Raw genomic sequence first — 22,982 nt, forward strand, 5'->3', positions numbered from 1 at the left:
CCCCTCTCCCCGCTGGTGTGGAAGACGGTCCTCGTGTCCAGCTTCGTGGGTTCTGTGCGGGAGCCTCCGTGTCCAGGGGCTCCAGCAGAAGAGGGCAGGGCAGAGTAAGTCTGTGCCCTGCCCATCCTCGCCTGTCCTCAGGCCGAATGCCACTTCCCTGCCCCCAGGAGTGGAGCTGCCCACACGCAGGGAGAGGAGGAGATCTCAAGGGAGCCGGAGGTGGAGCGGCCTCGGTGTCTCAGAAGGTGGGCTCGGGGTCAGGCAGGCCTGGGTGTGCTGCCCTGCTCCCTGCTGTGTGTCCCTCGGCAGGTTAGAGAGCCTCTCTGGACATGAGCTGCTCATGACAGCTGCTGCGGTCCTGGGAGGTGTGTGACCTGGCTCACAGCTGACGAGAGGAGGCACAGACGTGGCGCGGTGATGTCCCTTGTCCAAGGTCCCCCAGAAAGCAGGAGAACTTACCTTCCCATCAGCAAATGGGAGCAACACTTCTCTCTTGGGGTTTTCGGGAGGATGAAGTTGAATTAAACGAGCCCGTCTGTAGGGCGGTTGGTGCGACGGGTGCCTGGGAAACATCAGCTTGTCCCCCACTCCCCCCAGTATTGTTGTCCCAGCCAAACGCAAGGCTGCCAGCTTCCAGGTGTCCCACGAAGAGACACACGGTCACCCTCCCAAGCAAGCACCTACAGCCTGGCCACTGGGCTGAAGGGTTTCTGGAGGCTGCTAGTGGAGAGCCTTAGAGGCTGAAAGACTCTGCTGTCTGCTCAATGGTCAGAGGCATTTGTGCCTGGACCCCTGTCATCAGCTGGCAGGTCCTCCCGACTTCTGCCCCAGCTGAGAGCGTGGAGACGCTGTCTCCGCCCACCAGGCTGGCCTCTCTGGATGTGGTCAGCTGCACCGACTGCTCTTTCACAGGCTGCCCTGCCCTGCTCTGCTCTGCTCTGCTCTGCCAGCCTTCCCTCCTCCTTCCCCTGCCCTCCGGGAAATCAGAGCCTGCGCCTGGCCCCAGAGGCAGGCCCCAGGTTCCTGTCCCAGGAAGGTGGGGCGGGAGGGGGCCACAGAGCAGGATGGAGAGTTCTCGAGGGGCGGCCGGGAGGGCGCCTTGCTTCCTGGCCTCGTGTTAGAAAGAAAGAAAGGAAGCAGAGCAGCCTCCCCTGCTCACTGGTGGTTTGTCCCGGGAGGGGGCGAGAAGGGGGCGGAGGTGGTGGTGGGAGAGTGTGCTGGACAGCCCCATGCCCTCCCCCAGCACCAGGAGCACAAACAAAGGAGGCTGCGAGGATCAGGAAGTCCGAGGATGGGAAATTCCAGGGCCTCCCAGCTCCACCGGCCCCTGAGCGAGTCTGGGCGGAGAGGAGGCAAAGATGAGAGCCGGGTGTGCCCTGGTCCCAGCGCTGGGCCGCTGTGGAGAGGGGCTTCGGGAGAGGGCACATCTCAATTTTCTTTGATGTGACAAAATGCTGTTTACGTGGCAGACGAGGAGTTAGCAGCGGGCAGCACCGGTTACCCCCCAAAGGGTCCCTCCTCAGCCAGAGCCGTCCACTCAGGTGGTGGCGTCCCTGCAGTGGTTTTCAACCCCCTCCCTGCCTGGCCGCTCCAGAGCCCCCCACTTCCTGTCCTGCCCCACGTGACCCCATTCCGGTTCGTTCCTCTGCCCCTGCAGCCTCTCCTGTGCTGGCCTGCCCTCTAACCTTCTCACGCTCACCCCCTGTGTAATCTGGGGAGGTTGCCTCATCTGTAAACTGGGGAGTCCTTGGGAGCCTCACGCAGGAGGGTCTGCATGGAGCCCTGGCAGGGCTCAGTAGTTGTCGTCCCAGTGACTGAAAAGAAGTCCTGTTGAAATACTCCCTCCACAAAGCTGCCTGGACCTACGCCAGTGGCCCTGGATCTCTTCCTCCTTGGAGCGCTAATGGACTGGCCATCAGTCCCTCCCTGCTGGACCCAGGGGCCGGCCCTGTGCCCTTCCCCCCACCATCCCCGCCATGAATGCACACCCTTCGGTGCTCCTTGAAGACTTGCTGACCTATTGATTCGCTTCCCTGGAAGAGAGGGGTTTTTTTTTCATCACCGTCTAAGCCAATCCCAGGCCTGGGATCTCTAGTTCCAAATCTGAACCCCGTGGCCGGTTGGCCAGTCCCACGTTTCCTCTGCGCCAGGCCTTTGCTGCGCACACATCCTTCACCCACCCAGCCCTGACCCTGAGAGCTCTTGCCCTGGTACCCAGAAACTACGGTGTCTCTGGATTGAGGAGTTCCTCCATTCCCGTGGGTGGAAACTCAAGAGAATTTGCCACCCTGTGCTCCACCTGGAGGATCCGGGCCATCTCGTCAGCTGGAGTTTGCGTTGATTGGCCCTGTCACTGAGGCCTGGCTGTGGTCAGCGCTCGACTTGGCCTGGGGAGAGCCTCTGCGTCATGGACTCTTTTCAACAGCCTGTAAAGCTAGGTCTAGTGTTGGGGCTGGTTTCAGGTTTCCTTGGCAAAAAAGGTGTTGAAACATTTCTTCGGGTGATTCCTCTGCCTCTCTCACCAGCCACCTAAGGGGTTATTTCGGCTCCGTGACCCTTACTAGCTCTGAACTCACTGGTGGTCTCAGGTTCCTTGCAGTGGCTCAGGCATGGCCCTGTGTTTATTGACCACGGCAGGGACCTGGCCCGTCCAGCAGAACCCGGGGAAGCTGCTTCTTCCTCATTCGTGGGTTCATCTTCGCTCATCCCCTACCTCCCTACATGAGCACGTGACTCCAGGGAGCCCCCACTGGCCCTGTTCCTTAGCTCCTTCCTATAAGTCTATGTGTGTGGTGCTTATCACTCCCAGAACCATGCAGCTCCCTTGCTGCCAAAAACCTGCCTGCCTGTCTCTTGGCTGCGGTGTGGCCCGAGCCCTGACCTCCCACAGCCAGCTCCCTGTCGCGTTCCCTCCCTGGGAATGTCTCCCGCCTGCCAAGGTCCTGCCTCCCTGACAGAGCCCTCACTTCTGGAACTGCGGACGCAAGCATTTCACGGCACACGGATCTCTGATGGATTCGCCTGTGCCCAGGGTGTCCTGCTCTACTCCACCCCCCTGCCCCCCCGCCCCCAGCCGACGAGGGCATTCAACCTCCTCTTCCTGAGCTCTCCTGGCTCACCTCTGGGCACCAGAAGCAGTTTCTGAACTGTGGACGTGCTGCGGAGGGAACAGGCCAAGGCCTTCTCCCACTTCCCAAGAGCACCTTCCCAGCCATTGTGGGTTTTTCCCTGCCCTAAACTAAGCTGAACCTTGGCTTTGAATTTTTTCTTTTTATTTATTTATTTTTATATTTTTCATATTACTTTTTTTTTTTTTTTTTCCTGACCGTGCTGCCAGGCGCAAAGGATCTTAGTTCCCAGACCAGGAATGGAACCCTCACCCGCTGCAGTAGAAGTGTGGAGTCTTAACCACTGGACTGCCAGGGAAGGCCCTGTTTTTTTTCTTAAGTTACCTCTTTGTAAGGATTCACAGCATTTCAGGCAGGACACGGGTGACCATTGGTAAAGGAATACAGTGTCCGGCCTCTTAGGACAACGAAACGCAGAGGACGCCTCCACGTCACCTGATGAAGTCTTCATCTGAGGCTCTGACCAGGGACCCTTAGGGTGGGGGGCCCTTCTCACGTACCACGTTGTCCAGCAACTTCTCAGCGGACAGCTTTGTCTCTGAGGAAACAAAACGCAAACGGCCACATTCTCCATCTGAAGACGCTCACTCCAAAACAGGAACCATGGCTCTTTCGAATGACATCATCTCTGTGGCTGAGGGGTCTGCCTCACACAGTGCGTCCGGCCTCGTGGAATTGCGGGGGTGGGGGGTAAGGGGGTGGGCAGGTCCCAGCGTGCCCCCTGCCCCGGGTTGAAGAGGTCAGGTCTGGGTAGATGGTGGGGCAGCAAGAAGAAGAGAACCCACAATCACAAAAACGAATTCTAGTTTCCCCACAGCACTGGGCGTCTGTGCCGGTGGGGCCAGTGTGTGCTGTGTCAGAAAAGCCCTCTGCCACAGAACCAGGAGGGGCTCCCTTAATAGAAGGAAAAGTTTGGCCCATTTTTCAAGCCAGTTCCTAAGACTCCCTGTTTGTGAGTCCTGGAAGAACAAATATTTCTGCATATGACAACATGGCTTTCAAAAACTCAACAACGGCTTCCTTTGGTGGTCCATCGATTAGGACTCACTGCTTCCACTGCAGGGGACTGGGTTCAATCCCTGGTCTGGGAACTAAACTCCTTCCACAAGCCGCACAGCGCGGCCACATTTTTTTTTTTTTCTTAAGGAAAAAAAATAGCAAAACGAAGCTCTGCGTTTTTAAAAAACTTGATAGAAAATGTTATTCAAGCAGTACAGTCACCAGAAGGGCACCACCTCAAGATGCGTGGACCCTGTTCTCTCTGTGGGGCTGTTCTATCCTCGCCAAGTAGGAACTGCCCTGGTGCCCCCTGGCTAGTTTTGCTCTCTTGTTTGCGGGAGCCATTTTTCTTTATTGTGGTAAAACATAATGCAAAACTTGCCATTTTAATACATTTTAAGTGTACAACTCAGTGGCATTATAGTTATACTTACTGCCCAGCAGTCATCACCACCATCTATTTTCCAAAACTCTTCATCCTGCCAAACAGAACCTGCAGCCCCATGAAGCAGTAACTTCCCATCCCCAGATGCCCCGGCTCTGGTAGCCCCTCTTCTACTTTCTGTCTGTGTGAACATGCCTGTTCCAGCTGCCGCATCCACATGGAATCCCCCAGTGTTTGTCCCGTGGCATCTAGCTTCTTTCACTCAGCAGTGTTTTCAAGGTTGTGGGGGCCTGCCGGCCTGGGCTCTGGCTCTGAGTGGCAGCTTCAGCAGATCCCTGCCTTCCTCCAACCCACCGGTTACCGACTTCCCTCCAGCCCGTCCTCCTGGGCGTGGTGCCAGTGGCGGCAGGCAGGCTTCAGCTCATCGGAAAGTCGCCCCTACTTCTCACGCCACTCCAACCCCAGCCCACAGATAGAACTAGGCGCCAAGGAGGACTTGGGTCAAAGGCCCGGCGCCCTTGGAGGCTGGGGGAGGAGGCAGCCAGAAAACAGGTAAACACGATGACTCCCCAGACAGAGGGTGAAGCCAGGTCAAATGACTAAAGGATGAAATGAGGCCCTGCTTTGTGTGACGGGTCCCAGCAGGTGGCTTCAGGGTTTCCAGCTTGGTCACAGCAGCAGACATCTGAAGGGGAGGCTGGACTGGAAAGAGTGGCAATGGGCTTCCCTTGAATCATGCTTCCGGTCTAGTTGACTTACTCCTGCGCCATTGCAGTCGCTCCTAAATGGCACCCACAGTGGCACCTAAGATGCACAGCATAGTGGCAGGCTGGGCCCACTGCAGGAGCCTTTGCAGAAGGCAGCGTGACCAGACATTTTCAAGAGTCATTGAGTAGGGACTTGCCAGTGGTTAAGACTCCACGCTTCCAGTGCAGGAGACGTGGGTTCGACCCTTGTCCTATAACTAACTTGTTCTAACTAAGATCCCTTGTTCTAACTAAGATCCCACATGTCTCTGGGTTGAGGTTAAGGAAAAACATAAAAAGTTGTTAAATATTCCTACCATTTGACCCATGAATTCCATGTTTTGGAATCTGGTCTAAAAAGGAAATGACCGCAAATACAGACCAGTTTTCACGTACAGAGATGTTCCCATTAGTGTTTATATGTAGCCCCTGATAGCAAATAGCCTAAGTAGCCAATCATAAGGGAGTAACTTACAGAACATATGATAAAACAATACAGGGATATAAAAATTATATTTGCAAAGCAAAACAAGATTTTTGATGGTAGGGGAAATGCCTATGACAAAATGCTAAGCAAAAAAAAAAAGGTTTCAAAGCAGACTGCTGTTCTCGGTATGCATTATGATATCAAGTACGTAAAAAAGAAATCACAGAGGAAAAAATAAACAGAAGCATATGCCAAGCTGCTTGGTGCAATTATGGACTTTTTTTTTTTCTTCACATCTTTCCACACTTTGCAAATGCTCTACAAAAGGAATATGCGTTACTTTGATCTTCAGGACAAGAAAGCAATAAAAGGGAGGAACAATGCTCCTCTCCATGTGATTAAAGAGGAACTAGAATTTGGGTGGACTGGAGGCCTGGCCCAGACCCGTGAGCCAGGTGGTCCCTGGCGGCTTTAGGGAGGATGCTGTTGGGGGTGAGGGTCAGCGTGGGGCAGTGTGGCATGTGAGTGGCATTTGACTTCAAGGGCCTGGCAAGCATCATCGTTGAGTGCAAGTGTGCAGGGCAATAGGAACAGGTGGACACTGCAGCAGAACAGAGCCCTCGAGCACTGTCTAAAAGGAGAGGCTCAGCTGCAGTGGGTGTTTGCCATGTGAGAGTGAAGGCCCTGTGTAGCCAGACCTTCCATTTTTCAAAGAAGCCAGAAATCCCCAATTTTCAACTGTGACCTCTCTTACTAAACACGGTTACTTAGTTGAGAAACACTCTCAGCACCATGCAGTCCACATCCACGGGCCAGATACAGTGGGTGCTCCATGAGTCAGAGACCGCCTGCCCGCCTGGCCTCCTCCCCGGGCCCCGTGTTGGGTTCCCCCCGTGGGTGCCAGGCTGCTGGTGGCCCCCCGCACAGGCTGAAAGGGACTTCCTTTTCTTCTCTCCACCAGAAAACGAGCCTCCGTCTCCTCTGGTCTCCGGGATCATTGATTACAACATGCCCCTCACCTCCACGTACCTGAAACAGATGAAGTTGCGCGTGATGAATTCCCAGGAGCAGGTAAGGCATCCGTCCCCCTCGCCCCACCGGAGGCGTCCTAACTTGCCTGGATGTGGTTGAGCCTTTCCAAGATGTGGGGCCACAGCCTGAGTAAACACACTGGAAACCAAAGAGGCCCTTATCTGCTTATCTGGGCCGGGCAGTCCGGGCTGAGAGGAGGGAAGGAACGCGTTCCTAGTGAGAAGGTCTGCTGGGCAGACCGCCCTGCCAGGTCTTCGGGGAAGCCTTCCTGAAGGGCAGGGGTAAGGGGGTGGAAGTGGGAGGGGTGAGAGCTGCTGGCCTTGGCTCTCGGCTTGCCCTTGCCCTGCTCTGCCCTCTACTGCGCCACTCGTCTCCTTGCCCTGGGGAGGCGAGAGGGAGGCCACGCCTGCCTGTAGCCTCTGTCACTCTTGGGGACCCGGCGGGCCTGGAGGGTGAGCCGGGGAGGGTGGCCCAGCGTGAGATAAGGCCCTGAGATAAGGCCCTGCCCGCACCCCCTGCCTCCCTGGGCTGTCCAGGACTCCCCAGCTGTGGATTGCCCAGGGCTGTCAGGCACCATGGAAACAGGCTGTGAAAAGAAAACTGCTCCTGCCCACCTCCCTCCACAGCCCACCTTCTAGGCCTTTGCAAGGCGTGTAGCCTGACTGTCTTTCAGAGAAAGACTGGGTGAGTGCCACCCCCCTCCCCGACCACTGCTCCAACCCAGAGTCAGAGTGTCTCACCTCCTGCTTCAAGCTTTCTCATCAGCTGTGACGTTTGAACCTGCCGTATCTTTGAGGCCCGACTAGGGGAATGGGTTGTTTTCTCCTCCGTTGGAAGTCTGACTTCCAGCCCTGGGTGCATTCCATCCGGGATGTGGCTGGTCTCCTTGACAACCTGGGTGTGTGTCGGCCGAGGAGGCTGACAGGTCTGCTGTCGGCTCTGAGGGGATGTAGCTGGAGGTGCTCAGGTAGCATCTGGGGCTGGGGTCTGAGGATCTGAGCCGTTTGGCTTGAGTTCTGCATTGCCCTGAGGAGGAGGTGTGGTGGCCCTCCCATCCCCACAGCCTCAAAAGGGAGGATGAAGTAAGCTGGGCTCTGGGTGGTGGAGTTGTTTGCGTCTCTCCCGTCTTTTCATCTGAGATGTTCTCTTTTCTATGATGGTCGCATCCCTAAGAAACTTCAAAAACAGCTGGGATAATGGTGTCGGGTTTTCCACTCAAAACCTCAAAGTTGTTTTGTGCAGAAAATGCCAGTTATAAGGGTGTTGCTCTAACAGAAGCAACAGTTATAAAATCTAAGCACCACTACACGGGGTGAAGCACAAAGGCACTCAAAACAGCCAAACAGCAGGAGTTCAGCCCCACGGCTTTTCTTTTCCCCACAAAACGGCGCTTGAGCCCAGTTCACCGCCAGAGCCGGCCGTGGTCAGTACACCACACTGGGATCCCTCATGAACGGATCTCGGTATGTTTCATTTGGTTATAGGAACTCCTGCTGTCTCTGGGGCACTAAGGGGTTTCCCAGGTGGTGCTGGTGGTACTGAGCCTGCCTACCAGTGCTGGAGAGGTCAGAGGCACGGGTTCCATCCCTGGGTCGGGAAGATACCCGGGAGGAGGGCATGGCAGCCCACTCCAGTATTCTTGCCCGGAGAATCCCATGGACAGAGGAGCCTGGCGGGTTACAGTCCATAGGGATGCAAAGAGTTGGACATGACTAATGTGACTTAACATGCATGAACCCAAGAGGAATTAAGACTGGGGGGTGTGTGTTTGTGTGTTAGTTGCTCAGTTGTGTCCAACTCTTTGTGACCCCGTGGACCGTAGCCTGCCAGGTTCCTCCATCCATGGGATTCTCCAGGCAAGAATACTGGAGTGGGTTGCCATTTCCTTCTCCAGGAGATCTTCCCAACCCAGGGATCAAACCTGGGTCTACTGCATTGCAGGCAGATTCATTACTGTCTGAGCCACCAGGGAAGCTGGTTAGGTGCATTGACAAGGATTCAGTCATTTAACAAATATTTATGGAGCCCTACTCCAAGAGCCAGGCTCTAGGGATGACCAAAGACAGCACCATTCCCAGCTCTTCTTATGATCTGGGGGGAGACAGACACTAATGAAAAAGTCACACACAAGTGCTAAGGTCATAGCAGGCAGCAGAGTTGGGGGAGAGATTAACCAGCCATCATGGGTACAGCTGTGACAAGTGCCAGGCAGGAGACACGTGGTGCCATGAGTAGTTAGATGGGCACGATGGGGGGACCAACACAGGCGTCAGGAAGGTTTACCTCAGAAGAGGAGGCTTGAGCTGAGTTAAATCTTCAGGGTAGAGAGCACCAGTCTGAGGAAACAGCTTGTGCAAAGGCCCTGTGGCTTGAGGGAGGACAATTTGAGAGGCTGGTATGGCTGGTGCAGAGAGTGTGAGCAGTTCTGAAGCTAAAGAAATGTGGGAGAAGCACAGCATTGGGCATGTAAGCACTTTTAACACTTTATTTATTTATTTATGGCTGCTCTGGGTCTTCGTTGCTGGGCTTTCTCTAGTTGTGACATGTGGGCTTCTTAGTGTGGTGGCTTCTCGTTGCAGAGCACGGGCTCAGTAGTTGGGGCACACAGGCTTGTGGAATCTTCCCTGACCAGGGATGAAACCTGTGTCCCCTGCATTGGCAGGCAGATTCTTTTTTTTTAATTATTATTTTTTTAACACTAAAAACATTTTGTATTGGGGTATAGCCGATTAACAATGTGATAGTTTCAGGTGAACAGCAGAAAGGCTCAGCCATACATATGTATCCACTCGCCCCCAAACCCCACTCCCATCCAGGTTGGCACATAACACTGAGAAGAATTCCCTGTGCTCTACAGTAGATCTTTGTTGTTATCCATTTTAAATACAGCAAGCAGTGTGTACAGGACATTCCCAAGTTCCTAACAATCCCTTCCGACCCACCACCCCCAGCAACCATGAGTTCGTTTCCTAAGTCTGTGAGTCTCTTTTCTGTTTTGTAAGTAAGTTTGTTTATATCATTTTCGATTCCACATATAAGGGACGTCATGTGATATTTCTCCTTCGCCGTCTGGCTTACTTCACTCATTTTGACATTCTCTAGGTCCATTCATGTTGCTGCAAATGGCCTTGTCTCATTCTTTTTAATGGCTGAGTAATATTCCATTGTGCACATGTACGTCTTCTTTATCCACTCCTCTGTTGATGGACATTTAGGCTGCTTCCATGTCTTGACTGCTGTAAACAGCGCTGCAGTGAACACTGGGGTGCATGGATCTTTTCGGGCCATGTTTTTCTCTGAATATATGACAGGTGGATTCTTAACCACTGGTCCACCAAGGAAGTCCAGCATGTAAGCGCTTGATGGTCGTCTGTGAATGAATGGAAGTTCATGGATAAGTCGCCCTGATGAGGTTCAGGCTACTCTGATAGAGAGGGAGTGTGGGAGGTGTTTGTCCCCAGGGGGTTGGGGCTGAAGCTGAGATTGAGGTGGCCTGAGTTGACAGTGGAGTTGACTGTTCTTCACCTCCATCCCTGGTTTCCCAAACTGGGGCCCTCTGAATGTCCCCAACCTTCTCCAGTGTGTGGTAGAAGGTAAAAATGCAGACCCTCCTTGCACACGCCTGGCAGGAGAGGCGGTGTGTGTGAGGAGGCCCTTCCACCTGGGGCCCTCCAGCTGTCAGCCTCCCACCCTGCACGCACTGCAGTGAGCGCTCAAGGCCTCAGCCTTTCAACCAGCACCGTGATCCCGGCTCAATAGCCAGGCACGTGGTAAAACAAGAAGTCACACTGCTCGCCAGGTTATTTATCTGCAGCAGCAAGGAAGGGCCAAGGACCCAGGTGTCTTTGATTTTTCAGCTTGAGTTGAAAACTAAAGATACACTTACTTGAATTGGTAGCTTCTTTCCTGTAGCGAAAATGTAGCTTCCCTAGTGGCTTAGACGACTCAGACCATAAGGAATCTGCCTGCAATGCAGGATACCCAGGTTTGATCCTTGAGTCGGGAAGATCCCCTGGAGAAGGGAATGGCAACCCACTCCAGTATTCTTGCCTGGAGAACCCCATGGACAGAGGAGCCTAGCAGGCTATAGCCCGTGGGTTTGCAAAGAGTGGGACATGACTAGGTGGCTAACACTTCTGTAGTGATGTCAGAGCAGGGCTCCCCTTTGAGTGGGCGAATGGCTCCCTGTCCCAGTGCAGCACGGGTCTGGCTCTGCTGCCATCAAACACCATGTCCCGAGACAAGGCTTTGGGACTCGTTTCATTCGCTGCAGCATCCCTCTGACCCCGAACGGCCTGCCAACAGAAGACACCTGTTAGTGTCTGCACATCATTCATGAAGGCTGGAATGGAAGATAAACCCAATTGTAAATAACAGCAGCTGGGATGAATGATATTTTATGAACACTGAACAAAGCTCTACATCTAAAATCTCTGAGTGAGAAGAACCTAAGAATTCATTTTTTCCTAGCATTAGGTATCCAGGAGACATTACAACAGTAAGGCAAGGAGGACATTTTCCCCTCCCTCGGCTTTGAGCAGACAATGAACAGGTGGTGGGGTTTGTTTGTGAACTGGACGGAATCATGTTACCTTTGTCCAGTTGTGTTGGATTAATGTGCTGAGAAATGGGTCTTTCTCTGCAGAGGATATTAGGTAATGTGAAAATCTAATAATAATGTTCATGTGTACGTGCTGAAGTCACTTCAGTCATGTCCAGCTCTTTGCCACCCCATGGGCTGTAGCCTGCTGGGCTCCTCTGTCCATAGGGTTCTCCAAGCAAGAATAATAGAGCGGGTTGCCATTGCCTCCTCCAGGGGATCATCCCAACCTAGAGATCAAACCCATGTCTCTTACGTCTCCTGCATTGGCAGGGGCGTTCTTTACCACTACCGTCACCTGGGAATTCCAATAATAATGTTCACAGGAACCAAACAGAATATTGACATCTGATCCAATGCAGTGAATATTTATTATGGCATCTCAACATGTGGGACATTTAGGTCCACCCTCCCGGGACCTCCATCCTAAGACACAAGATCCCCCACAAGCTGTCATTTCGGTGGCCACAAAGAGCTGAAAATAGGCGAGGGGCACCCGATAAAGTCAGGTTTTTTTTTTCCCTTATTTGGGAAAGCATCATGAAGATATACAACTGAAATCACATTTAGTTTTACCAATGACGAATGTGTTTTCTTGTAGGGGGCTGGGTGTGAAGATCTCATGAGATGTGGACTGTCATGAAGAATGTTCCAAAGCATTCTTCTGATAAGATGGGGTCCCAGGGAGGGGTGCAGGCCACATTCATAAGGCCAGAGGTGGCCAGCAAGTGCACCCCCAGCCGCTGATCTTTCAAATTCCTTTTCAGTGCTGTGTGCAAGATGTACCAAGGGGAGTGTTAGGATCTCTTCATGTAGATGCTGGTTTTGTTTTCTGTCTCATTTTATTCTATTTTTCATACTGAAAAAAAATTACACAAATACATCTGGCCTCTGTCACCAAAAAACAAAAGCAGGGTGATAAAAATCACCATCCTCCCACCACCTGGATCACTGAATATTTTGGTGTTCAACCTTCCAGACTACTGAATAGAAAATGGAATTATCCTGTACGTACCATTTTACAACCCGCTTTGCTTTCCTGTATTATTCAGTCTCTTTACTCTCCAAGCCTTGATGTTTCCACCTACCAGATAAGCTGATCTTATAATTCTCTTGTCACTCACTCATTCCTCACTCGTATCCCCCCCCATCCATCTATCCATCCATCCATCATACACCTGAGCTGGCAGGTGCTAAGGAGACAGGGGTGAACAGTCTCTCTGCCCTGCTGCCTCTCACAGCCCAGTGAAAGAGACAAGGAAAATCAAAATCAACATTCTGGGGTCTGTAGAAGCGCTTAGAGGTGGAGCAGAGGAGGGACAGGGAAGCAGAGTGGATGCCGTTTCAGGCACCTGTTCTGTGTCCAGCCCTTTACAAACATCACCCCTCACCCTCCCAGCTCAACAGGGTCACATTATCATCCTCATCTTGCTGGTTTAGTAGCTGAGGCTCAAGAAGTTTCCGTATTTGCTCAAGGTCACACAACCTCTAACATGAACTGCAACTCAAATCTTTTCCATCCAAACCTGTGCCCCTGCCACAGCCACATGCCCTACTTCTCCATGGACTTCTTGGGTGAGGGTGTTCTCCTTAGAATCCGAGATGGTGGGTCACCTGGGTCCTGAGCACCGGGTCGCTGGCGGGGCTAGTGGAGAGAAAAAACGCCCTTGGCAGAGATGCTGGCAGAGCAGGCAGAGAGCTTTGTTTGGATTGGGAACTGGGAGCCGCCTGAAATGAAGCTTAAGGAAAAGTGGGAAGGAGGGGTTTGGTAGGGGGCCTGGGTGGGGTGGAGGTCTCCTCCTGCCTTGTGAATGCCCAGTTACCTGCTGGGGTACATATAGAATTTGATATCCATGTTATAGGGGATATGAACCTGATCTTTCCTGAGATCACAGTGTTTGAACCAAGACCCCATTGTAGAAATCAGATCCAGATCCCAAGGAGAAAGACAAATCATGTGTTCCTTCCCCGACATACACTTTCATTTTATAGAAGCAGAGACTGGGACCCCGGGAGGCTTAGCAACTTCCCCAGGGCAACCCCTGGCCACCCTCCCTCCCCAACTCCTTGCTCCTTTCAGAGTGGGAAGCCTGTCAGCACCTTCCTTCGCCTCCCGCCTCCCTCTCTTCAATTCTTGGAGCAGCACTAATGTCCCGCTAATGGTTTTAATGGTTCTCCCAGCAGTGTGTGAAGCGGCGCAGCGCTCCATTGTTTAAACCCGCGTGATGGAGGCTCTTATTTGTCTCCATTAACCTCTGCCTCCCTCTCCTCTGCAGCTCTCCCCTGGCCCAGAGTTTTCCCTGGGTCTTGGAGGTTGGAGAAGGAAGGGCAGACTTCCCTCCCCCATCCCCTAGATGTGGGGCCTGCAGGGTAGTCCCTGCCCAGAGAGCCGGGGGTCCCCCAGAGTACTGGCCCTCCTGCTCCTTTCAGGAGGCGGTGTGGAGCAGCACTGCTGTCAGCCAAGATTCCAGCCCACCCACCAAAGACCCTGGAGTGGCAGTCCCAGTTCTACCTACCAGCTGTGTAACTTGGAGCTAATCACTTCACCTCTCCGGGCTCCTTTTTCCTCCTCCTGTTGTTGTTTACTTGCTCCGTTGCGTCCCAACCTCAAGGACTGTAGCCTGCTGGGTCCTCTGTCCTTGGGTTTCCCAGGCAAGAATATTGGAGTGGGTTGCTATTTCCTCCTCCAGGGGATCTTCCCGACCCAGGGATCGAACTCGAGTCTCCTGCTTGGCAGGTGGATTCTTTACCATCTAAGCAACCAGGGCCCTTTTCTCCTGTTACTTGAGAGTAATAACAGTATAATATCAGTACACCTCACAGATTTAGCCCAAGAGTTAAATGACACAAAGCAGGTGCAGCGCGCAGCCCAGCGCTGGGGCACCTTAGAAGCACAGAGGAAGCCTCCGTGACCTCTGGTGCTGTTGATGGTAATCTTATTATGCAAACTTGGTTCAGTAGACACAGTGAAGGACCTTGTCCAAGATTGTTCTTGGGCCACGAAGATGAATAAGACAGCATAGCTGGTCTCCAGGAGCTCTTCTTAGTAGAGAGGACAAGACAGTGGCCGTGGAACTGTAATCCAGGATAAGAAAACAGAAACAGGAAGAGACCAGGAACCTGCCAGGCGGTTCAGGGGACACTTGCTTATTTTAAAATGAGATTTGGACCAGCCCAGAAGGTCCAGGTGAGGAATGCTGAGGGATAACAGCTCTAGGAGGACCTGGGCTGGGGAAGGCCAGAGCCAATTTGGGAAAAGGGGGAGAAGGAAGAAGAAAGAGGAGGCGAAGGGACTCAGCACATGTGCCTCTTAGAAGGGAGGTCACGAGAGAGCCCTTTCCCCAGTCAGCACTGGGGAGCCAGGCAAGGATTGGGGGCAGGAAAGGAGCACATTCCACATGTGAAACTTTCTTAGGTTCCCATCTTCCTTAGTGGAGAGGGAAACAAGCCCGCTCTGAAAAGCTCTCGACATTCACATTCTTAATTGTGGCAAAATGTGAAATGTGCCACTTTAATCATTTTAAGTGTATAGTTCAGTGGCATCAAGTACATTCATGATGTTATGCAATCATTACCCCTATTTCCAAAATTTTTCATCACCCCAGACAGAAACTCTGTAACTGTTAAGCAATAATTCCTCCCACCCCCAGCCGCTGGTAACCACTGTTTCACTTTCTAAATTTGACTGTCCAAGTACCTCTTCTAAGTGGAATCACATTATTTGTCCTTCTGTGTCTGGCTTATTTCATTTAGCGTGTTGTTTCCAAGGCTCAACCATGTGGCAGCATGTGTCAAAACCTCATTCCTTTTAATGGCTGCATGCTATTCCATTGTATAAATAGACCACGTTGTTGATTCCCGTTCATCCGTTGGCGGCCATTTGGGTGGTTTCCACTTTGGGGCTAGCCACATTTTCTTTTTTAATCTTTTAGACCAGGCTGTGGGACAGGGAGGGATTAAAACAGGGATCTGCTCATTCTCTCTCTGAGTCCTCACCCCTCTTTATGGCTTCCTTTCTCCTGGACATACGCAGGCTTCTTCCTGCTCAGAAGGGCCCCCCAAAATGGGCAGACCCAAAGAAGAAGCACAGTTGATGGGTTGCAGTGAGATCCTGTCACTTACTTAAACAGTGCTTGACTCGTAGGACTTTCACCTGTGGAGAACCTGCCAATGCCGACTCTGCACCCAGATTTAATAGCTTGATGACAGCCTCCCCTAGTGGCTCAGTGGTAAAGAATGTGCCTGCCAATGCAGGAGACGTGGGTTCAATCCCTGGGCCTCAAAGATCCCACATGCCACGGAGCAACTACTGAGCCCAGCCCATGCACCGAAACTAGAGTAGCCCCAGCTCTCTACAACTAGAGAAAAGCCCGTGCAGCAGTGAAGACCCGGCACAGCCAAAAATAAACAAATAAAATTATATATAAACTTGATGGCAACAATGATCTCCTTCTTCCCCATCCTCAGGCTGCCCCGAAGCCCAGGCAAGATGTGAGCTCAAGAGAGAAATAGCGGAATGGAAACTTTGCCATGTCCGAGGATTTAATAGTCTTTTTAGGAAGCAGCGGTTCTAATGTGTTTCTTTTGTTCTTCTTATTTTAATAGTAAAAACAGCCAGCTAGACTCAGTTTAGGTGATCCCAATTTTGTTGGCAACATCCAAACCATCATAGTCAGGGGCCAGCTGTACAGAAGCCTTCTTCCCTCCATTAGGCCTGATCAGGGTGTTGATCTCTGCCATGCCAGTGTCATGGAGCTTCTTCACGGCCTGGTGCTTGTTTTTGGCCTTGGCATCTGCAGTGAACCTGGTGTGTTGTTATCCCCTGCCTTATTCATGGCTGACTTGGTGTGAGGGGAAACTCGATGATGGCATAGTGCTCAAGCTTGTTTCCCCTAGGGGTGCTCTTCTGAGGACATTTGGCTGTCTTCTGAGCTGCAGTGTTTTGGGCTGTCAGAAGTTGGGTGATGTCCAGATCTTTTTTGTATGGCTGTGGATACTTTTCATCACTACTTTCTTGGCCTTTAAAGTCTTTCCTTTGGCTTCAGCTTCAGGAGGGGCAGGGGCTTCCTTTACCTTCGACACCATCTTCATGAAAAAGCTGATGTATTTCTTGAAAATTAAGCAACAATCTTCACAAAATAAAAACAGAATGTAGAACTTCTAAATAGCTAGAGAAAAATAACAGAACCAAAGAAAGTAATTAAAGCAACCAAAGCAAGAGTAATTAAGTGAAAGAATAAAAGGAAAAGCAATCAAAAAAGAGTTGTAATGAATGGAAAACATAGATAAACTAACAGGAACAAGATCAAACACTAGTAAATCACAATAAATGTAAATGGGTTAAGTTCCACTAGAAAGAGTCAAAAATGCGCAAATGAGGTTTTTTAATGGTAAAATCCTCTTGGTGTTTATAAGACTTTTTTTAATGACAAAAAAAGATGAAAACATAGGGAGGAGAGGGAAGTACTATTAATGTCAAACAAGTTCAAGGCAAAAAAAAAAAAAATTAAATAGAGCAAAGTGAGATATTTTATGCTGATTGAAAGCACAGTTTCCCAGTAAGATTTCAGAGCCTCTTGACTTTGGAGGTCTGCCCTTGGGGAGGTCGAGACCTCTTAACCTCAGAGGTCTGCCTTGTGTGAAGGTGAAGGAAGACAGTAGGTCCTATGAGTAACTTGGGCTTCACTGTGAGAGGCTGCATGTTTCTTTCCCAGCCATTAGCATCTTCTCATCATCAGTTTCTTCACTCCACCTTTTCATTTTAAATTTTTTAATCTATTTTTTATTTGGAGGATAATTGCTTTATAGCACCTTTGCTTTTTTTTGCTGCTATCTTGCTGTAGCCACTTCTCTAGACCAGTATTTTCATACTTGGAGCATCAGTGTCTACTCTGTGTAGTCTGCTGCTGCTGCTAAGTCGCTTCAGTCATGTCCGACTCTGTGCGACCCCAGAGACAGCAGCCCACCAGGTTCCCCCATCCCTGGGATTCTCCAGGCAAGAACACTGGACTGGGTCGCCATTTCCTTCTCCAATGCATGAAAGTGAAAAGTGAAAGTGAAGTCGCTCAGTCGTGTCTGACTCCTAGCGACCCCATGGACTGCAGCCTACCAGGCTCCTCCATCCATGGGATTTTCCAGGCAAGAGTACTGGAGTGGGGTGCCATTGCCTTCTCTGCTCTATAAGTCTACATAGAGTAATATGAGGGGTGGACCCTGTGGAACTTTGAGAATGTTGAATCTGCTGCCTTCACTGCCTGAATTTAGTCCCTCTCCTCCTCTCCTCACTGAGCTCACCCACTGAGATATGCTGGGGCCACTCTCTCAGCCCCCACTGTTACTTTTATGGAGCTGAGTCAAGGAGGCTGGGCTTGCCCCCATGAGAACCCAAGAAAGGCCTGGAATGCCACTGGCACCATTTTCAAAATCTGAGAAGCTGCAGCACAAACCTTTTCCCATCTCCAAAAGTCCCTGGCACTGCAGAAGGTTTATACTGCGGTGAGAAAAACAAAAAGCCACTGAAATACTGACCTTGACCAAGGCTGCTGTTTGGATTTCTGCGGGCAAAGAATGATCCTTGGCACATTGCTGCTGTGAGATGTGCGAGGGTAGTGGCTGTTCTCAGGTTCTGTCCTGTGCCCCTTGGTCCCTCCCGCATAACCCCAGGGCAGCTAACCCTCAGAAACAGCTTAGCAAGTGTTCATCTTTTTTATTTACTTGTAATCATGTTTATGTTTATCAATAAAATATATATCTTAAAAATCATATAGAAAAATGGCAGATCCTGTCCCAGCCTCCCCACTTCAATTTCTACCTATCAGAGACAGCTTCTTTTCTTCCTTATTTTTTAGCTATCTCTTCTAGTATTCATCTCCTATTTCTAAAAAATGTGTTCACATTGCTAGTTCTTGATTTTTCAGTTTGGACTATTTTGGTTACTGTTGTTTAATTTCTTGCTGGAGGAGATAAATATGTACACAATCACACCCTCTCATAAACACATGTATTATTTCTCCTTTTTCCATCCCTCAATATTATCCATACTTCCCTATTTAGATAAATTATTGTATTTATATTATTATGACTGTATAGATTTTTCATAAATGAGTTGACTAACACACTATGATTACATTTCCTTTCCTTTTTTATTTTTATTATTTTTTAAATTATTTATTTATTTGGCCGTGCTGGGTCTTAGTTGCGGCATGTGGGATCCAGCTCCCTGATCAGGGATTGAACCCAGGCACCCTGCATTGGGAGCTCGGAGTCTCAGCCACCAGACCACCAGGGAAGTCCCTCCTTTTTTAAAATAATTTAGCTAATTAATTAGTGTTTGGCTGTGCTGGGTCTTCGTTGCTCGCACAGGCTTTCTCTAGTTGCAGTGAACAGGGCCTCTTTTCACTGCGGTGCGCCTGCTTCTCATTGTGGTGGCTTCTCTTGCTGCCGAGCATGGACTCCAGGCACGTGGGCTCCAGAGCACAGGCTCAGTAGTTGTGGTGCATGGGCTTAGTTGACCCTTGGCATGTGGAATCCTCCCGAACCAGGGTTTGAACCTGTGTTCCCTGCATTGGCAGGCAGACTCTGAACCACTGGATCATTAAGAAAGTCCACATTTTCTTTCTTTGATTCCACAGAGTTAGCCATTGCCTCTTTTTTCCCCAACCGCAGCCCTCTATCTTTGATCTTGCTTACGGTGAGCATGTTTTGTCATGTTTATTTTTATGTACTCACACTTATCAGTTTTTTCTCTAGTAGCTTCTGCATTTGAGTCTTAAAAAGGCTAACTCCACTCTGCCTCTGTGTCCTCAGTATTTTAGTTTTTTAATTTTTTAGAACAGTTTTAGAGAAAGACTGAGAGGATAGAGCAGAACTCCCACTTTATCCCCACCAGTTTCCCCTTATTAATACCTTACATTAGTATGATACATTTGTTACAATTAGTAAACCAATTGTTGTTCAGTTACTCAGTGGTCTCAGACTCTTTGCGACCCCATGGACTGCAGCACGCCAGGCTTTCCTGTCCTTCACTATCTCCTGAAGTTTGCTCAAACTCATGTCCATTGAGTCGATGATGCCATCCAACCATCTTATCCTCTGTTGTCCCCTTCTTCTCCTGCCTTCAATCTTTCCCAGCATCAGGGTCTTTTCCAATGAGTTGGCTGTTTGAATCATGTGCCCAAAGTATTGGAGCTCCAACTTTAGTATCAGTCCTTCCAATGAATATTCAGGACTGATTTCCTTTAAGACTGACTAGTTTGATCTCCTTGCTGTCCAAGGGACCCTCAGAGTCTTCTCCAGCACCACAGTTGAAGGCATCAATTCTTCAGCGCTTTGTCAACTAAAGTTTATGTTTTATTTCCTTAGTTTTTACCTCCTGTCCTTTTCCTGTCCCACAGTCCTTCCTGGGATACAGTATTACATTTACCTGTCACATCTCCTCAGGCTCCTCTTGTCTGTAACAGTTTCTCAACCTTTCCTTGATTTTCATGACCTTGACAGTTTTAAAGCATACTGGTCAAATATTTTGTAGAATTTCGGAATTTGATGTTTTTCTCAATGTAAAACTGTGGTTGTGGGTTATTAGGAGAAAGACCACAGACAGAGTGTCGTTTAAAAAAAAATTTATTGAAGTATGGTTGATCCACAATGTTGTGTTTAATTTCAACAAAGTGACTCAGTTACACACCCACACACGTATTATTCTTTTCGTATTCTTTTCCACTATGGTTTATCACAAGGTATTGACTATAATTCCCTGTACTATACTGTAGGGCCTTTTTGTTTGTCCACACTATATATAATAGTTTGTCTTTGCTAATCCCAAACTCAGAGTGCTGTTTTTGCCACGTTTTTCTTTTCTGTTTCATCAGGTCTTAGTCACAGCACCCAGACTCTTCACTGCAGAACTCAGGCTTCTTTCTAGTTGTGGTGCCGGGCTGCAGAAGGCTCAGGCCCAGTAGTTGTGAAGTGCAGACTTAGTTGTGCTGGGGCACGTGGGCTCTTAGCTTCCCAGAGATCGAACATGGAAAGGCGGGTTCTTAGCCACTGGACTGCCAGGGAAGTCCCATACCACATCGTATTAAGCGTACATACCGTCACTGTGATTCATGACCATTGGTGTTGCCTTGATCGCACTTGGCTGACCTAATGTGTGTCCGGTCCGATCAATGTAAGGTTATTCTTTTACCCCGTTCCATACTGTACTCTTTGGAAGGAAGTCAACCATGTACAGCCCACACCTAAGGAATGGGGTTTATAATTTCCCTCCTTGGGAGTGAAGTATTCTACATACATTATTTCAAATTCTTTTGCATGGGAGGTTTGTCTCTCCTTCCTCATTTATAAATATAGTCAATCATTTATGTATATGGCTGTTTATTCTTGGCTTTGTGTTATAATCCAGTACTGCGGTATCTGTTTTGATGCTCAAACTGTTCCAGCCTCGCCACTGGGAACTCTTTCAGTTGGTTCTCGTGCTCTTTTGACACACCCCCATCGATGGTTTTTGTTGGTTTGTTTTTCATAGGATTTTTTTTCTTTTTTAGTGTTTTTTACCTTCCAGTACTACAAGATGCTCCAGGCTCATCTTGTATATTTTCTACCCCAATCCTAGAATCAGTTGTATCTTCCTTTCATTATAGAATCATATTTAAAAAAAAAAACAAGATCTGGGTGCCAAGTATGCTTATTGCTGCTGGGGTGTCCTTTCTTTTAGACCCTCTCAGCTGACATAGCAAAAAAAGACACATGTTTTCATATTTGATCTTTGATCCATTTGGAGCTTATATGTATTGAGATACGTATCCTCCTTTACCCTTTTGTGTCAACATCATTTATTAAAGAATCTATTTGCTTCCCACTGATTTGAAACGCCGCCTTTATAATTTACTGAATTTCCATCTGAAACAGAATCTACTTCTATCCAGTCCATCGGTTTCTTTGTCTATTCATGTGCCAGCTCCACACTGCTTTAAATGTCGAGACTAATATGTCTTAATATCCGACACATCTCATGACTAATACGTCTTACTATGTAGCAGGAATGGTTCCCTTCCTTGTTGTCTTTCTTTTTAGATGTTTTCTTGGCTTGAAAAAGAGTTACTTGAAAAAAAAAATGTCTAATGCCTAAAAAACTTCATACACATTTCTTGATGAGGGAAAGACACTGTAGAGGCAACGTTGATGCAGCCACATAAGCATGAAGCTGGGACATGGACCACACGCCTTTCTGTTCACCCAGCAAACAAGCTGGGCTGGGGGCCAGGAGGATCATGGTCCCTTGAAGGAAACTGGGAATTAAAAACAGCAGCCCAGCATTCCCAGCCACCTGAAGATGGTGACAGGGAAGACAGGACATGTCTATTGTTTATTTATTTATTATTTTTTGTTGCGCTGGGCTTCCTTGCTGCGAGAGGGCTTTCTCTGGTTGTGACAAGTGCGGGCTGCTCTCTAGGTGCCGTGCGAGGGCGTCTCACCAGAGTGGCTTCTCTGTAGCTGCGGCACCCGGGCTAAGTTGCTCTGTAGCACATGGGATCTTCCCAGACCAGGGATCGAACCTGTATCCTTTGCATTGCAAGGTGGATTCTCAACCACTGGGCCACCAAGGAAGCCCCCAGTGGGCATTATTTTAGTGAACATTAAGTCACTATTTCAGTCCTTGAGCGCTTTCAGGAAACTTGCTGCAGTCTCCACATACTCTAAGCAAATGAGCACTATGGCTGTTGTGCCAGGGCAGCCTGGGTTCAGACACATCTGTGTCTGTCTCCTTTCCTCCTGCTTCCCTGAAGGAACGTGGGAAAGCAGCAGAAAACAGCCAACACCCTGTCTCGAAAGCCAGTTAGTTGCCTGACGCAGTTTGTAGATACCCCAGACCCCAACAGCTCATTGTCCCCATCTGCTCCTAAAGTCTCACTCCCCTTCCAGGCTACTGAATCCAGCCCCGTGCACACGAGGATGCCGACGCGGCCTTTCAACCTCATTATCTGGGGGAAAAATGCATGCAGTGGCCATAATTTACTGGTGTAGGCAGGAGAGCTGCCTGGTGCCTGGAGCAGGGTCCTGCGTGCTGGGCCGGCCCTGGGATGCTTTTATCTGTGTCAAGGGAAAAGGTGGGGGCAAGGTAGAAGCGTCTCTCCCCGGCTGGGCCAGGAAGGAGCGAGTCAAAACATCCGTGTGGCCGGTCACTGAACCAACTGCCCACCTTGACTGCCCCCATCCATTCTGGATCTGGCCTGCCTGAGACCCAGAGGGGCCTCGTCTCGTGGCTGAGTCCCGTTATTGTTGTTGTGTTTAACAACGGCACTCGTGACTGCAGTTCTTAGAGATCATCTAGGACAAGGGAGATATCTTGGGCAGGGCGCTTTCTCCATTTCCATTTTTTAGTCACATGTTTTTGAGACCGAGACCCCTGGTGGCTTTTGGAGCCTTCTGCTTAAGGCACCGCAATGCAGGCTGCTCGGCTCGGGTGGGTTGTGGCTTTTACCCAGCATCTTGACCTCCTTGACCCTGCCAGCCTGATGGCTTCTTCTCAGGTGGGGTCCGGACAGGTCCCAGCCCCCAGCAAAGAGCTGCTCCAGGAGACCTGACCCCTCCACCCCTTGGTGGGTGCGTGGGTGGACGGCCTGGGCTTTGTAACCAGACCTAGAAAATGCAGGAGGGTTCCTGACGC

General features: G+C 50.0%; 1 protein-coding gene across 2 annotated transcripts in view; it reads left to right on the plus strand.

Moving 5' to 3' along the window:
• Positions 1-22,982, plus strand: part of NOL4L (nucleolar protein 4 like) — a 131,579-nt gene that overhangs the window by 60,039 nt on the left and 48,558 nt on the right. For both annotated transcript variants that reach the window (XM_044927741.2, XM_025263667.3), the window contains exon 4: positions 6,647-6,756. In XM_044927741.2, coding sequence (XP_044783676.1) covers positions 6,647-6,756 — 110 coding nt within the window. The remainder of the gene's footprint in view (positions 1-6,646; positions 6,757-22,982) is intronic.

The sequence above is a fragment of the Bubalus bubalis genome, chromosome 14, assembly GCF_019923935.1.
Source record: "Bubalus bubalis isolate 160015118507 breed Murrah chromosome 14, NDDB_SH_1, whole genome shotgun sequence".
In the NCBI taxonomy this organism is placed as follows: domain Eukaryota; kingdom Metazoa; phylum Chordata; class Mammalia; order Artiodactyla; family Bovidae; genus Bubalus; species Bubalus bubalis.